We start from the raw sequence: 17,500 nt of genomic DNA, 5'->3' as shown, positions 1-17,500 counted from the left end.
GACGAGGAGGAGGAGAAGGAGGACAAGGAGGAAAAGGAGGAGGAGGAGAAGGAGGAGAAGGACGAGGACGAGGAGGAAGAGGAGGAGGAGAAGGAGGAGAAGGACGAGGACGAGGACGAGGAGGAAGAGGAGAAGGAGGAGAAAGACGAGGACGAGGAGGAAGAGGAGGAGGAGAAGGAGGAGGAGGAGGAGGAGGAGGAGGAGGAGGAGGAGGAGGAGGAGGAGGAGGAGGAGGAGGAGGAGGAGGAGGAGGAGAAAGTGAAGACGAATAAGAACAGGAACAAGGTGAGAAAGATGATAATGAAAATTTGAGGAGGAGGAAGATTGAGAGGAAGACAAGCATGAACCTGGACATAAACAAGATGAAGTGGAGAGAAGTAAAAGGAAAGAAAGAAGAAAAAGAAGAAAAAAAACTGGAAATATGAAACAAAAGCAAGTACTTCTACGAGCCAAAAAAAAAAAAAAAGAAAATGAAAACAGTAATAAATGAATAAGTAACAAACAAAAAAAAAAAAAACGATGAAAAATAACTCTTAAACTTACACCGTCAAAAAGAAAGAGAGAGAGAGAGAGAAGAAAAATAAAAAATAATAATAATAAAAAAAAAAAATTACAGTTATTAAACCAACCAAACATTTCTTACCAGTCCCCCTCAATAAAAAAAAAAGAAAAAAAAAACATTTACAAGACACAAATACTACACAAGAAAAACAAAGAAACTCAAAACCTTAAGGAAAAAAGAAAGAAAAAGGCATTTAGAGCCCGAATATTATCGTTTGAAGTCTTAACAACATTGCAGACGCTTTCTTAACCTCAATGAAAAGAAATCGACGAGGAAAAATGGAACAAAGAGGATAAAGAGGAAATTGGGAAGTGTGGCTAAGACTTCTGTTTGTTTGGTGTGGTAGTGGTGGTGGTGGTGGTGGTGGTGGTGGTGGTGGTGGGAAAGACGAAGAGGAGGAGGAGGAGGAGGAGGAGGAGGAGGAGGAGGACAGGTGGGAAGATGGAGGGAAAGAGGAGGAAAGGAGGAAGAGAGAAACTGACTTTGATTGAAGATGCTCGCTGGAAGGGTGACAAGAGGAAGAGAAGGACGAGGAGGAGGAGGAGGAGGAGAAGAACGAGGAGTAGGTGGAGAAGGTGGTGGTGGTGGTGGTGGTGGTGGTGGTGGTGTGGTGGTGGTGGAAGAGGATTGGAGGGATGATGAGAAAGGGGAGGAATAGGAGGAAGAGAACGAAAAAAACGGAATAGGCGGAGGAGGAGGAGGAGGAGGAGGAGGAGGAGGTAGTGGTGGTAGAGGTGGTAGTGGTGGAGGATTGAAAGGATAAGGAGAAAGAGGAAGAATGAAATGAGAAAGAGAAAAAGGAAGAGACAGAGGAGAAGGAAATGAAGGATGAGGAGAAAGAAAGAAGGAGAAAGGAGAACAGAGAGAGAGAGAGAGAGAGAGAGAGAGAGAGAGAGAGAGAGAGAGAGAGAGAGAGAGACAGACAGACAGACAGATAGAGAGAAGGGCAGAAAAATGTAGGAAAGACTTAAGTATTTGACATCCATTCCGTGGGATTTACTTAGGGGGCGTGTGAGGTATTAGTGGGTATTGAGAGGCTCTTGATGTCGAGGGAGGGACAGACGAAGGGACGGAGAGAGTAGTGACTGATGACTTATTGAGCTGATCTGGAGAGTCGTAGAGAGAAAAGAAGGTGAAAAAAAATGTTAGTTGTTATAGAAGAAAGTAAAGAGAGAGAAGGAGAGGTGATTGACAAGAGAGAGAGAGAGAGAGAGAGAGAGAGAGAGAGAGAGAGAGAGAGAGAGAGAGAGAGAGAGAGAAAGGAAGGAAGGAAAGGATAGGTGGAAGAGAGGATAGAAAGGAAGAAAGGAAGAAAAGTAGATGGAAATGAGAGATATGAAGGGAGAGAAGAGACGAAAAAAAAAATGAAAAAACAAATACAAAGGAAAAAATAGAAAAGAAAATGAAAATATAATTGGAAAATAATGAATAAGGAAGTAATGGGGGAGAAAAAATGGAAGAGAGAGAAGAGAAAGGAAAAAGACAATGAAAGAAATAAAGTACAATAAAAGAAAAGGGAAGCAAAGAGAGAAAAAAGGAAAGAAAATAAAGAAATATAAGATACAAGAAAAGAAAACCAAATATCTGAAAAGAGAAGAAAGAAAGACCGAAAAGGAAGAGAGAGAGAGAGAGAGAGAGAGAGAGAGAGAGAGAGAGAGAGAGAGAGAGAGAGAGAGAGAGAGAGAGAGAGAGAGAGAGTTAGGTAGATGGTTTAAATTCAAGGTTCTATTTAGTCATTCTTAACTGTCCACACATTTACTGATTAAAGTTTAAATATGTATCGATTTATTTTTCAACTCAGAGGAGCCATTGGTCATTTATTAAGGTAGTTTGGCAGGTATTCACTTATTAGTTTACTCTGGCATGGGTTGTGTTGCATTTTCAGTCAGTTAGCTTGTGGTTAGGCTCGGCAGTTAGGTATTTTTAGTTTGTGTGAATTACGAGCGTTTTGTTAATAATTAGATCGGTATTTGTGGTAGTTTTGTCATTTGGGAGGTCAGTTAATCAGATATTTATGATGTAGCTAATTAGTTTTATCGTGATTTTCACAGTTTTTATGCTTGTTTTTCTGTCAGTCAGTCAGTCATTCAGGTAGTGGATGAGTGGGTCAACCAGGAAGTGAGTGAGTGAGTGAGTGTGTGAGTGAGTGAGTGAGTAAGAGTGAGTGAGTGAGTGAGTCAATCAATAAGTCTATAATTAAATTCGTGAGTCAGTCAGTCAGTCAGTCAGTCAGTCAGTCAGTCAGTCAGTCAGTCAGTCAATTAATAAGTCTGTAATTAGATTCGCCTATGTGTTATTCAGTCATTTATTTATTCCTTGTGCTACTTACTGAGAATGATAAGTTAGCTAGTTTTTGTATCAGCTTGTTCCCGTTCCGTATTACTTCTTCCTCCAGGCCACGCAACATTTATGCAGTTACCTGAATGCACACTTCAACTCCAAAAACCGGCGAGGGACTTAACGTAGTGTAGCCAGCTCATTACTTATCTAATTAGCTTACAAGTCCGTTCACAGGCAACATTTTTCCTCGTCGATAGAAGCACACTCCATTTCCTAGACAGCAAATTAATTTTCTGCACAGACTTCAAGCCAATAAGTTTGATGAAAAGTAAAGTTCTGTTCAGGAAGGGAGACGTAAAACAGATAATCACTTTTTATATATTTTTTCTATTTTTCTTTTTTTTTCCGCTGATGGATAGAAGCACGAAGAGTGATTTATTGCATCCATCTAAAGTACTGCGTGTTTCTTTTCTTATGTCTTGCAGGAGGGTTGAGAGAGAGAGAGAGAGAGAGAGAGAGAGAGAGAGAGAGAGAGAGAGAGAGAGAGACAGACAAACAGAGAAAGAGAGAGTAGAGTGAAAAGGTTTATTCAATTAAATGGAGGCTTTAGAGAACAGTCTTTATAAAGCTTAAGGGAAAGCTGTTACTGTTGTGTTAAATAAAAGAAGAAAATAAATTTGGAAAGGAAAAAGATGAATACAGAAAAAGGTTACAAAGATTCTTCAGTTTTTGTCCCATCTATTTTACTCTTGTTGTTCTGTTTGTTTGTCTGTCTGTTTGTCTGTCCGTCTGTCTGTTTATCTGTCTGTCTGTCCGTCTTTTTTTTGTCGCGGTTTTTGTCTCTGTCTCTTTTTGTCTGTCTGAGAAAGAGAGAGAGAGAGAGAGAGAGAGAGAGAGAGAGAGAGAGAGAGAGAGAGAGAGAGAGAGAGAGAGAGAGAGAGAGAGAGAGAGAGAGAGAGAGAGAGAGAGAGAGAGAGAGAGAGAGAGAGAGAGAATGAATATGTTCGTGTGTTTTAAGTTTACTCTCTCTCTCTCTCTCTCTCTCTCTCTCTCTCTCTCTCTCTCTCTCTCTCTCAATGACTGTAGACGTGAACCCAATTTCTCAAAACTGAAGATGAAGGAAATGTACGAGACAGGAGGAGACCAAAGGAGACCCGTGGAAGATGAGACACAGGGAGTGGTGGTCAATTCCTGCTGTGGGGATCAAATTATGAGCGTAACGTGGAAATTTGTGTCCGTGAATCATGTCTCGTCTATTTTTGAAGGGGAAACTCAATTGGGTCTTGGGGATTTGGATTTTAGATTTGAGGTTAACGTGTGTGTGTGTGTGTGTGTGTGTGTGTGTTTCTTCTTTGAGGTGATTTTGAAATGGTTGAAATTCTCTCGTGACAAGAAGGGCGATAAAGTGATAAAAATTGTTTGCCAAAGGTAATTTATGTATAGATAATTCATACTTTGGTTTTATTTAGCTTGTTTCGTCAAAATAAACCGTTCTCTGATGGCGACGGAGGCAATGGGCGTGAGCGGATGGCAAATAGAGTTTATTATGAATTGCCATTATTTGGATCCGAAGTGATGAAGTCTCCCGGTCCCAAACAAACAAATTAGTTCTGTTATGGCGATTTCTGGGATTACGATTAACGCGGTGGGAAAAATATATGTGAATAACACCTGTCACTCACTGATGGCGTGTTTTATGGATCCACATCTCGTAAACACAACAAGTACTGACGTTCATGACTTCATTTACTTACCATGGCTCAAAGTTGAATCTCTCACCATCACGAATATATAACTCATAATAAGAACGACGCCACGTTTTACTAGAGATGAGGCGCAAAATTAGACTCAGCACTCTACACTTACAGTACGACGCACTAATTTTTTTTTTTTTTATTTATACCATGTGCGCTTTTCACGGGAATTTAAGGGCTAAAGGGGATACTTTTTTTTTTTTAGCGGTATCTCCTATCTCAAAGCCCACCCGCTAGGAAACCGTTGCCCCGAATCAGGAAGTCCAACCTACACTCGGACCGTGGACAGGATTCGAACCTATGCGCTTGGAGACCTCTCGGACTCCAAAGCGCTCATGGTCCCACTGTACCACGGCTTACATGTACACGAGGGGACTGAGCAGATGCATAGACAGAAATGATATGAAACAAAAGAAAAGTGGTTGATATTACATTGTTTTGCTACACAGGTTCCATCACCACTTGTATCGTGACTTATAGAAATAATGTCTTTTAGTTTTCAGACATTGCGTATTTCTCGTTAAAAAGTGACGTATCTCCGAGTCGTGACAGGAGACCAGGAGTGAAATTATTGAACTGAAGTAATCTTTAACAGGGACTGCCATGTGTAGGTCTAATGGCTTCTTGCAGCTTCCCTTTATTTTCTTATATTGCTAACTCTACTTTACCTTATGTTATTTCGTTATTGTCTCCAGGTATTAAAGAATCAGAAAGGAAGCGTAAGGGAAGGAACACACACACACACACACACACACACACACACACACACACACACACACACACACACACACACACACACACACACACACACACACACACTTCACCCTATCGGTCAGCTTAGCACAGCGCTGCCAATCCTGCCCACCAGCCGCACCAGCAGAGGGCAGATGTGCAGGCGACGAGTGGGCGAACAAGGACTAAATAAAAGAGGGTTTATCCTTACGCGCAGAGGGAGGGCTCAATGTAAACGAGAGAATACAAATAGAAAAAGTAATATTAATCTCACGTACCGGAGAATTCGAAACCTTGGCTCACCCGTTCGCGTCTGCACATGAATAAATGATCCACGAAATAATAAAAAAAAAAGAGAAAATACATGAGAGGTAAAGAAATCGCCCCAGGTCGTTGCCTAAGTCGGATTTGTGCACTAGATAAAATACTTCCAACGGGACTACTTTTATTTTTCCTATCTACTTTTTATCCCGAGGGCGGATGAGCGATGAGGGCATTACGGCACAGAACAGAGTTGGGTTGTGGGGGAGTGGGAAGGGTGGTGGGTGGCGGGATGTGTGCCGCAGGTAACTGATCCACAGAGGCACAGAGGCGTGGTGTCCCTGCAGCCTGAGGGAACACGACCGTACACAGCAGCTAATAGGCTTTTAGGAATTCGTTCACATTTTTTTTTAATCCGAAAGCCAGCAGTAGAGTGAGCGTCAGAGGCATACTCTGAATTACTTTCCGCGCCGCACCTCCACTACACTCAAAAGACTTCCATGTATTAAAACTGAATGTTTGGTCTTGTCTGAAATCCCGGTACTCAATCCCTTGCAGTCATCATTTGTGTAAGAGGCATGAGATTGTACTGTAAGGTAAAGACATTCCCTCAACCTTTTCCCTTTAAATTATGTCAGCAAGATTTCTCCACTATTAACGGAAGAAGCACTCGTAAAAAACCAGCCTGATCATCTCTTTGAAAATTGTTAAAGTGAGAGAACAAATCGTGTAGAGTGAGTGGTAAGGAAAAATAAGTTGACATTCTGTGCTGTATTCCTTAACGTTATAAAGAAAAAAAAAACCTCTTCAGAGAAAATGCATTATCTCTGAAGGTTTTGTAAAAGAGACGTTAGGGAATAAAATGCCTTGCCTCAGTATGTGTTTCCCTACCACTCACTTTACACATTTGTCTCCATTTATAGAGGAAAGTGTGTCTGAATGCTGGCCAAAGACTTCCGTAACGCTGCCTACATAGCTTGAAAAGTGGCAGGCTCGGCAGGTCTCACATGACTGACTTGATATGAATTTTATTAGCTTGGATTATCGAACCAATTTTTCCCTCACCATTCAATCAAGAAAGAGGGAAAATATGAGCAGTGGAGCTGATGTGATATTGGGAGTTGTTTCCTTGTAGTCTATAGATGCCTTTCTGTATCCTTGCGTGTATTTCTAGCACTCATTTTTTTTCTATTGGCCACATAAATGAATAGTCAGAATCTCATAGGTGTGTTTTCTTACTGATCGTGTGTAATCCTTGTTAAACTTTCTCTAAAATCATGGAAACACCCTTCAAAAACTCCAATTACCTTTCACTGCAACGTGAGAAGAGATAGTTACAGAATTGTTTGAAAATGCGGTTCTTGTTGGGTTAGGTTAGGTGTGGAGTGGCAAGTAAGGCTTGGGAATGGACGGGGTTAGTAGGATGTCCTTCAAAAACTCACCCAGCGCGAAGCCATCCTTGGTCCACTGGGCGCGTCCTTGCTGGTGGGCCACGACACACCGCAACAGCACGTCCTCCCCTGCCCGCACCTGCTTGCTACGCGGCACCTCTCGGAACGTCTGGCTCTGGCCCTGCACACCTGTGGAGAGATTTACGTCACACCTGTACTCTCACCATCATCATCATCATCATCTACGTACCCTACACATACACTACAAACATTTTCACACGCTTTTTATTTTTCTCATCCCGACTCTTGATTTCCTTTGATGTGTCTGTGACGATGTAAACATTGACTGGTCTTCATTTATTACCTTACACTCGTACCATCCCCAACAAAATCATACTAGATGTGAATTACTCCCTTTCTCTTCTTCTATACTACTGTAAGTTTTCCCTCTGATGGTTAAGTAATGTGGTGCAGTAAAAGTGAATGTTTGTTCTTGTCTGAATTCCCGGTACTTAATCTCTTGCAGTTATCATTAGTGTATGAGGTATGAGATTGTACTATAAGGTAAAGACATTCCCTCAACATTTTCCCTTTAGATTATGTCAGCAGCTTGAAATGAGGGAAGCTGTAGGAAGCTGTCAGGCCTACACGTGGTAGTCCCTATATAAGGAAAGCTACTTAATTCCATCTATCATCCCCGTCCAATAAATTTGTCTAATCTTTTCAAGCTCCCTATTGACTCAGCACTAACAAGATGATTACCGAGTCCGTTCCATTCAGTAATCTTTCTGTTAGAGAAGCAGTTCCTTCCCATTTCTTCTTTCAGGCTACATCAGTAACGTGTCTTACCTCATTGCTCTGTTTGCTTTTATGTATGCTTTATTTTCGATTCTTCGCCTTTTCATACCATTTTTCGACGATCATTCAGTCACTCTAACCACCCACTTGCTACCTGCTTACCTTCACATACCTGTACATGAAAATAAGACGTGTTCTCTGCTTCTGGTATCTACAATGAGCTGTATTACCTTTCTTCACCCACACATGGCTCTCCACTCTACCTTCACTCTCTTAAATCATCAGCACGTATGAACACTCGTCCCTCACCCGTTATTACCTGTTCACGCTCATTACCTCCCTGACATTACCCCTCGACACGTGTCTCTCTCCCCTACACGGGTTTCTGGTTTATAATTCCCTCTGTTATTACCTATTCTCCCCACCACCTCCTCCACCACTACCACCACCACCACCACCACCGATGCCTTCACTGAGTGTCTACAGGGAAACCATCTTTATTCAACAATGTCCTTCCTATGTGCTGTCTCTAGTGATGGTTGTGTGGTCTTTGTTAGTCTTTTGTTCTCCTCCCTTAATGGTTCGTGGGTTTTTTTTTATTTATACCATGTGGGCTTTTCACGGGAATTTATGGGCTAAAGGGGATACTTTTTGTGGTACCTCCTATCTCAAAGCCCACCCGCTAGGAAACCGTTGCCCCGAGTGAGGAAGCCCAACCTACACTCGGACCGTGGACAGGATTCGAACCCGTGCGCTTGGAGACCCGTCGGACCCCAAAGCGCGCATGGTTCCACTGTGGTTTAGCGTCTTACCTAATTTTTTAGCAGGTTATAAGGAAGTTGAGGTTTTAAAGTGTGTGTTTGTTTGTGATTGCTGGACAAGATTGCTATACCGTTAGTAGGAAAACAAAGGACTTAGGAGAACTTGGTGGCTTGTGGGTGTTCAGAATAGACCTACTAAGGGAAGTAAATGCTTTAATTCCTTCAATACTGGGACACATTTTTACCATGAGATTTGCGTACAATTCGACCATTCTATTGACATTGGGAGATTAGAAGATTAATGGTCACAGTCTTCTCTATTTTAATCACCCACACGAGTTTATGAAGTTGTATAAAATCACCAAATAGTAAAGAATGAATATGGAAAACGCGTCATGGTATTGAAAGAGTTAAAAATGCGAGCGACTATTCTGTGGACCTCTCTCTTTGCTCTTAAACGCCTCCAACACCTGACAAGACATACACTCACTTCCACTGTGTTTTGTGCCTTCCTTCAGTCGTAGCTCCTCTGATATACTAACAATAACATTACAAAAACCTGCCAAGTAATCGATTTGTAGTCCTTTGTTTAATTTCTAAGCGAGAAGCAGAGTTGATAAGGACGATTCTGAAATACCTCTGTCTCATCCTTACCTCTACTACATTCGAAGGGCTCTAATTTACGTTGTACCGATTTTTAAGAATGCTTTTTTTTATGGCTATAGCGACTGATTGATAAGATTTCTATTTTAATAACTGGAGAAATAGAGTGGTGTTTCAATTTGCGACGGGAGTGAGAAGGCAAGCGCAGTGAAGGTGAGTGTTGCAGGTTCCTCTCATGCTGATTATAATTGTAAGAGGTGATAGATATGTACCTGAAGCACGTCAGACTTAACTATAATGGAATGTGGTATGCTACAAGTATGTGGAGATAATTACGGATTCTCTCTCTCTCTCTCTCTCTCTCTCTCTCTCTTCCGCTGGCTTGTTACCTGCTTCACTGTATCGGAAATTAATTAGTGTCGCGTAAGGTGACAGACCATCAGACTCCTGCTGACAACACCAAACACACAGACAGACAGACAGACGCGCTCTCAGGACTACGAGTATTTAGACACCCCCACCACCACCACTCCAACACACACACACACACACACATACATGTAAATTGGAGCAAACAGAACATGTAAAAGCTCCGTAATGAACACAAAGAGGACACACAGTTTCCCACACACGTTTTATTGGCCTCATCCCCGCTCTTGATTTCCTCCACGTACATATGACGAAGTAAATAACTCTGATGGACATTCCTCTATTAACTGCACTACTTTTTTTCACCTCTTTAATCCCTTCAGTACCAGGACGCGTTTTCATTTTCATTATGCTTATTATTTGGCGATTTTATACAGCTTAAGAAACTTATGTGTGGATTAGAATAGTGAAGACTGTAGCCATTAATCTTCTGACTTCCATAGACCCAGTCCCAATGTTAATAAGATCGTCTAATCACACCCAAAACTCAAGGTAAAAGTACGTTCCAGTACTGAAGGGAGTATTGGTGGGGCGATGAAGAAGGAAGGCGAGGGAAGATGATGTCACTTACTTAATCCTCCTCTCTCTGTCTCTCTCTCTCTCTCTCTGGAATAAACTCGGGTGCTCGTTGCAACACCACCACAGGAAGCGAAAGACGATATCGCAAAAGGAAAACTAAGACGGGAAAAATAAAAGTACCTTGTGAAAAAACCCGTGAAAGCAGCCATAACTCACACACACTCTCGTTAGGACCTTGAAAAATGGGCCTTAATGGTTTGCTTCCGTCTCAGGGGTTCAGCGAAGTGTTACCTGCCGATGGGAAAGGAAAGGGGCTTGATGGGGTACCGGAGGAAGAGGAGGAAGAGGAGGAGGAGGAGGAGAAGGAGGAGGAGGAGGAGGAGGAGGAGGAGGAGGAGGAGGAGGAGGAGGAGGAGGAGGAGGAGGAGGAGGAGGAGGAAGAGGAGAAGAAGAAGGAGGAGGAGAAAGAGTTGATATCTTCTTCGTCAGCTTTATTACGTGATCTCTGTGTTTGATAAGTTGCCTCTACTAGTCTCTATCGCCTGCCGTGTTGCTATTGACTCTCTCTTTCTTATATGCAATCATTCTATCTTGTTTTGTCGTTATTCATTCTTCCTTCTTCCTGTACTTCCTCCTCCAGCGCTCCTTTTCTCATCACTTTGCCCATCACTCCTCATGACGTCCCAGCACCATCCACGTCCCGCCTCTTGTGTCTTCCTCGATGTCTCCGCCACCTTCACTGTTCCTCTGATCCTTGTATTACTGGTCCTGTCTTCCCATGCCGTCACACACATTCCTACAACGTTCTGCTATTATTCATCTCCGACCTATGCATCACTCCCTGGGCTTACTGCAGTTTGTACACCTTTCCCTTTGGTTTCACTGTATTTTCTTAATGTACAGTACTCGTGATGTGTGTCTATGTGTGTTTTGTTGTAGGTAGGCATGGATTGTGTTAGTTTTTTGTAGCTATTCAGTTTTTCTTTTTTGTCTAGCTGGTTTAACTCGCTTGTGTATCTTTTAGAATGATGAAACACAAGCGGTGGTAACAGTTCTGTATGTGTGTTTATCTCTCTCTCTCTCTCTCTCTCTCTCTCTCTCTCTCTCTCTCTCTCTCTCTCTCTCTCTCTCTCTCTCTCTCTCTCTCTCTCTCTCTCTCTCTCTCTCTCTCTCTCTCTCTCTCTCTTAATTTTAGGGAACGTAAATTCTGGTGAGTGAAAAAAAAGTCTGACATTTAAATTTCATGCCGTAGAATTTGAGTTTAATTTAGTTCACCCTAATGATATTTTTTTTCCCTTCATTATTTTCCATTTTCTTTCATTTCACTCCGGCTGTGATGAAATGATAAATTATTGTTTTTTTTTTTCATTTTTGTTTAATTCTTAGTTTATGTCACAGCTGATGAAAGAATTTATTGCTAATTTTTTTTTTTTAAAGTTGTAACGATGCTAATTAATTCATTGTTATTTCTCTTCTATTTGTTTATTTATTTATTTATTTAATTTTGGATTTTTTTTATTTATCGTATTTAATTGACTTTGGCTTTATTATATTTTTATTCCCACAATTTATGGTTTTCTCTTACGCTCTCACTGTCATTGGTCGTAAATCTTATTCGAGAGTAGTTATGTCTCTCTCTCTCTCTCTCTCTCTCTCTCTCTCTCTCTCTCTCTCTCTCTCTCTCTCTCTCTCTCTCTCTCTCTCTCTCTCTCTCTCTCTCATCATCATTATTCTCAAGTTAATCTGTAGTGTGTGTGTGTGTGTGTGTGTGTGTGTGTGTGTGTGTGTGTGTGTGTGTGTGTGTGTGTGTGTGTGTTTGTGTGTGCGTGTGTGGATGTTGGTAAGTGTGTCTGTGCAAATTATACGACACACACACACACACACACACACACACACACACACACACACACACACACACACACACACACACACACACACACACACACACACACACACACACACACACACATGACGTATATAATATCACATCTTTACCAACCAACCACCAATTAAACAAACAAACAAACAAACAAACAGACAAACAAACAGACACATGGACACGCATATCATTAATCACGTATTCATTAATTACACACACACACACACACACACACACACACACACACACACACACACACACACACACACACACACACACACACACACACACACACACACACACACACACACACACACACACACACACACACACACACACACACACACACACACACACACACACACGGACGTATCAATCAATGGTGGTGTGTGTCAAGGTGAAGCTTGAGACGAACCAATAAAGCTTAAACTGCCATCTGTCTTTGTCAGAGCTTATTGGAGGGACAGGGAGAGAGAGAGGGAGAGGGAGAGGGAGAGGGAGAGGAGAGAGGAGAGAGAGAGAGAGAGAGAGAGAGAGAGAGATAGATAGAGAGAGAGAGAGAGAGAGAGAGAGAGAGAGAGAGAGAGAGAGAGAGAGAGAGAGAGAGAGAGAGAGAGAGAGAGAGAGAGAGAATAGAGGAAAAGGAGATTAAGAGAGAGAGAGAGAGAGAGAGAGAGAGAGAGAGAGAGAGAGAGAGAGAGAGAGAGAGAGAGAGAAGGGAAGAGGCAGATAGACAGGTGGGAGGAGCGGGAGAGAGATAGGGTGGGAGAGATAGTGACAAGATGAGTGACATGGAGTGAAATAAGGAAGGAGAAAGGAGTGAAGGAATGAAGGAAGGAAAGAATGTAGGAAGGAAACAGAGATAGAGATAGAAGGAGTAAATGTGGAAAGCCAGATTGGAGCTAGGGAGAAAGGCGTGGAAGATAGATATAGATAGATAGAGAGGTAGATTGGCAGGCAAGTAGGTGAGAGAGAGAGAGAGAGAGAGAGAGAGAGAGAGAGAGAGAGAGAGAGAGAGAGAGAGAGAGAGAAAACTTGCATTCTCTCCCACTGTCCTCAAACTTCCAACATCCTTGCCCGACCACCAACCACTCAGTCATCCAACCAACCAACCAGCCAGCCAGCCAGCCAGCCAGCCAGACACTGTTCCAATAGAAACAAGTGGCAAATGAAATCAAAGCACCGTGCTGCTATTGTATCTCTTCGTAGCCAGAGAGAAGCTGGACTCAAGGAGGTGCTAAACTTTGAACCAATTGAAGGGGTTGTGTGTCGCGCGGCCTGCTGAGTAAACCTTGTTGTGTCTGAACCGCCGTGACTGTAAAGAAAATGAGGATAATGGAGAGGAGGTGTGTTCATGTGTTCGTATGTTACTGTTGAGGTGGACAGGTGTGTGTGTGTGTGTGTGTGTGTTGGAGGGAATGTGATTGAGAATGTCAGTGTGTTGGTGTGTTGCAAAGAAATACGTGTGCTGGATTGGCTTGTTTTTAAGTGTGTGTTAGTGTGTTGGTGTGTGAGTGAGTGTGTGTTTGTATGTGTGCTATGAGTTAGGTGGGTGAAAGAAAGGTATCAGTATGTTTGTGATAGATGGTGTGTGTGTGTGTGTGTGTGTGTGTGTGTGTGTGTGTGTGTGTGTGTGTGTGTGTGTGTGTGTTGTTTTGATGAAAGGAGGATATATTAGTGTTGGTGGGTTATAAATTCATGCATAGTAAAGTTGTTGTGAATTAAACTTGTATATGTTGTGTATTATTAGTGTCTAGAAATGTCAAAACCACGTTCTAGTAAATATAAGTTTAGTTTCTCTCCAGAAAATTAAGTTTCAATAGGTGTTATACTAAAATGGACGTGTTTCGTGTGATTAAAAGAAAGAAATCCCTTACAGTAGATCAAATACTTCTTTAATCTAGCTTGATGGGTCTGATTCCGCCTGTTTCATGTGGTGCGCTTCACACTGGAAACACTCCCGTCCAGCGTGACTAAGATTCGTATTCTCAAACGCTTCTGCGCTTCATCTCCGCTTTTTCAAAAGGCTTTATTTAAATTTACACGACTTTTTTAGGGGGTGTTTTTACGATTCTAGAGGAAGAGTGGCAAGATTTCTTACACTATTAACTGAGAAACACTCTTGAAAACCCCGCTAATCATCTCTGTGGCCTTGGAAAATAATCGTGGCGAAAGAGAAGAGCGTTTCTGAATACGGACCTTGAGACGCGACTCTCGTATATCCTGTTACAAGTTTTAAGCCCGCCATTAGCCACTCACTCCTCGGGGCGCCACGCTTCTCATGAGGGAGAAACGTCCGATTCACATTATTTTTCACATTTTTTTTTTTTTTTTTTTTCACAGGGACTTAACTTCACTCGTCAGACTTACTATCGTATACTTTGTCGTGAGTGCTTTCCAGTTCGGCAGCTTGACTTAGAACCGAGTGGCCGCTTTGCTTCTCTTTCCTGCGACAGATATATTCCTCCTCTTCTCCAGACAAGGCCCGCAAGTCTTGTTCTGATTAATGTTACGAGGAAAAAAGCTACATTACGATCCCTGCAAGCTTTCTTTATGCAATTACTTTCTCATTCTCTCTCTCTCGAAAAGAAAAAAAATAGGATGAGAAAACTTTCTGTGCATAATTATGATGTGAAGGATGATATGAGTAGTGGTGGTAGTAGTAGTGGTAGTAGTAGTAGTAGTAGTAGTAGTAGTAGTAGTAGTAGTAGTAGTAGTAGTAGTAGTAGTTGTTGTTGTTGTTGAAGTAGTAGCAGCAACAGGAATGGTGATAACGAAGACGAGGAGGAGGAAGAGGAGAAAAGAAGGAATAGGGAGAGAAAGAAGAAAATAGGAGAAGGAAGAGGAAGAGGAAGAACAGGAGGAAGAAGAAGAAGAAGAGAAGAAGATGAGCTGTAGAGAACTTAGTCATCAAAATATATAACATTCCAAGATGTGCCTCAAGGATGAACGAACGAGCGAACGAACGTAAATAAAAAACGTATTAATATGTAAATGATAATGACAATAATGAAGATAGCAATAACATCAAGAACTACAACAACAACAACAACAACAATATAAACAGCATCGACAAGAAGAATTTAACCAGACAGGAGATATCGCAATGCTTCCCAGTAACACATCCAATATTTCTTCCTCCTCCACCCACAGTCTTGTCATGATTCATAATGGAAAGGCTACACTGAGCTTCCGATTCTGTGAGGGAAGAGATGGATGAGATGTTGCGTCGCTTGCTTTGTGATGGAGGTAATTATGTCTTCTTCCCCCTCAGGAAAACAAGTTGCCGTCTCTTTCTATTTAATGTGGCGAAAATATACGTATAACTTTATCACTTTTATATATTGTGAGAGAGAGAAGGTTGACAAGAAATGCTGCGTCACCTCACTGTCTTGGAAGGAATATTTTTCGTTCGTCTTCTTTCCTCATAACTCCGCAAGAAGAAAATGGGAATTCGTTCCTTTTGTAGTAATAAAAAAAAAAAACTAGTTTGTGTTTGTTTATTCTTTAGGAAAAGTTAACAAGAACTGCTGCGTCTCTCTCTTGTTCTGTCAAGCATCTATTTGTTTTTCTCCACTCCTGTAAAGATGAATGAAAAAATAACGATATCAAATAAACAAAAGGAAATAGAAAAAAAGTGTATCACGATTCTATTTTAACCCCTTTAGTACCACGACGCGTTTCCCTATTCATTCTGGCTACTACTTGGTAATTTCTACAGCTTCAGGAACTCATTTGGGGGATTAAAATAGTGAAGACTGTGGCCATTAATATTCTGACTCCATAGACCCTTTCTAATGTCAATAAAATAGTCTAATGGTTAACAATTCTCAAGGTAAATGTGCCCCAGTGTTGAAGGGATTAAGAGAGTAAAGATTGACAGGAAATGCAGCTTTACGTCCTTGTCATGCTGGAGGTATATTTTTTCCCTTTCTCGTTAAAAAAAAAAGTAGATAAATAAGACTCTCGAAGAAATGCATCATGTTTTTTTTTTCATTTGATTTTTATGGGAGAAAAGATTGACAAAAAACTGCACCACCTCTTTGTTATGTGGGGAGGTAATATTCTTTCCTCCCGCATCCCCCCAAAAAAAAAAAAAAGTAAGATAAGATAAAAATGAAGAAATAATAGAAAAGTCTCGAATTTTTTTTCTTCTGAAAATGCTGCTAATAATAATAAAAAAAAAAAATGCGTCACGTTCATTCTTTCAGATTGACGAGACTTGTTACTTCACATTCCTAAAACGTGTCTTGATTCCTTGCTTAAATAATACAAGTTCCAAATTTTTCGTATATTGAGACCAGCCAAGAGAAATTGCATCGCTTTTATACATTATGAGAGAAAAGGTACAAGAACAATTATATCGTATTTATGCATTATGAGAGAAGAGATTAACAAGAGACCTGCTATGACGGCTGGCGGTGAGGCGACTATGATATCATGCACCGCGATTACTAAACTATTATCTCATTTATTTCTCCTCCAGTTTTGTAGCATTGTATCGCACGAGGACAGAAGACTTAAATAAATAGCCGCATTGATTTTACTGTGAGGCGACTATAACATCATTCTCCACAATTATTAACTTATTTAATTTATTTCCACCAACTTAGCGGCTTTGTTACGCACGACGAACTAAACAGAGGACTTGAAGAGCCGCATTGATTTTACTCTGAGGCGACTATAACATCATTCTCCACAATTATTAACTTATTTAATTTATTTCCACCAACTTAGCGGCTTTGTTACGCACGATGGACTAAACAGAGGATTTGAAGAGCCGCATTGCTTTTTCTTCCTTCTTGAGACAGTTACCGTTGTCCCTCCTTGTCCCTCCTCCCCGAACTAGGTCCTGCTTTAATGAAGTTACGGGAAAAGAAAGAATTGTCATGTTACTGTTCTTGAAAGTTTTCGTCACTCAACTTGTTTCCTTTCTTTCCCGTAAAAGTTTTGTAGTCTTGTTAAGATGATGATGACGATGATGATGGTTGTGATAGTATGATAGGAAGGATAGGGAAGGGAAAGAGGAGAAGATGGAGAATATATAGAAGGAGAAGAAGAAAATAGGAATATTAAAAGGAGAATGAGAAGAAGATGAAAGGAGGAGGAGAAGGAGGAAGAGAATGATCCTTGTTAAGATGATGATAACGATGATGATGGTTGTGATAGTATGATAAGAAGAATAAGGAAGGAAAAAAGGAGGAGGAGAATATAAAGGAGAAGAAGAAAGTAGGAATATTAAGAGGAGGATGAGAAGAAGAAGGAAAAGAAGAGAATGAGTCTTAAGTTAATGATGACGATGATGGCGGTTGTAATATTTTTTTTCTTTTTACACAGGAGGAGCAATTGGCCAAGGGCAACAAAAAAAAAAAAAAAGGGAAAAAGGCCTACTGTGTTGCCAGTTCCCTTAAAGGTCATATGAGTTATCCAAAATTCAGGGACAAATGTCTAGTACGATAGGAAGAATTAGGAAGGGCAAGAGGAGGAGGAGGAGCAGAAAATAAACAATGAGAAGAAGAAAATGAGAATAT

General features: G+C 41.1%; 1 protein-coding gene across 2 annotated transcripts in view; it reads right to left on the bottom strand.

Annotated features, from left to right (window-relative positions):
- The window catches only part of LOC123520665 (nephrin-like), a 351,273-nt gene that overhangs the window by 110,963 nt on the left and 222,810 nt on the right, over positions 1 to 17,500 (bottom strand). For both annotated transcript variants that reach the window (XM_045283175.1, XM_045283176.1), the window contains exon 3: positions 7,032 to 7,169. In XM_045283175.1, coding sequence (XP_045139110.1) covers positions 7,032 to 7,169 — 138 coding nt within the window. The remainder of the gene's footprint in view (positions 1 to 7,031; positions 7,170 to 17,500) is intronic.

The sequence above is a fragment of the Portunus trituberculatus genome, chromosome 47, assembly GCF_017591435.1.
Source record: "Portunus trituberculatus isolate SZX2019 chromosome 47, ASM1759143v1, whole genome shotgun sequence".
NCBI classification, from domain to species: domain Eukaryota; kingdom Metazoa; phylum Arthropoda; class Malacostraca; order Decapoda; family Portunidae; genus Portunus; species Portunus trituberculatus.
The sequence above is the reverse complement of the archived record's forward strand: the minus strand, read 5'-3'. Positions and strand labels throughout refer to the sequence as shown.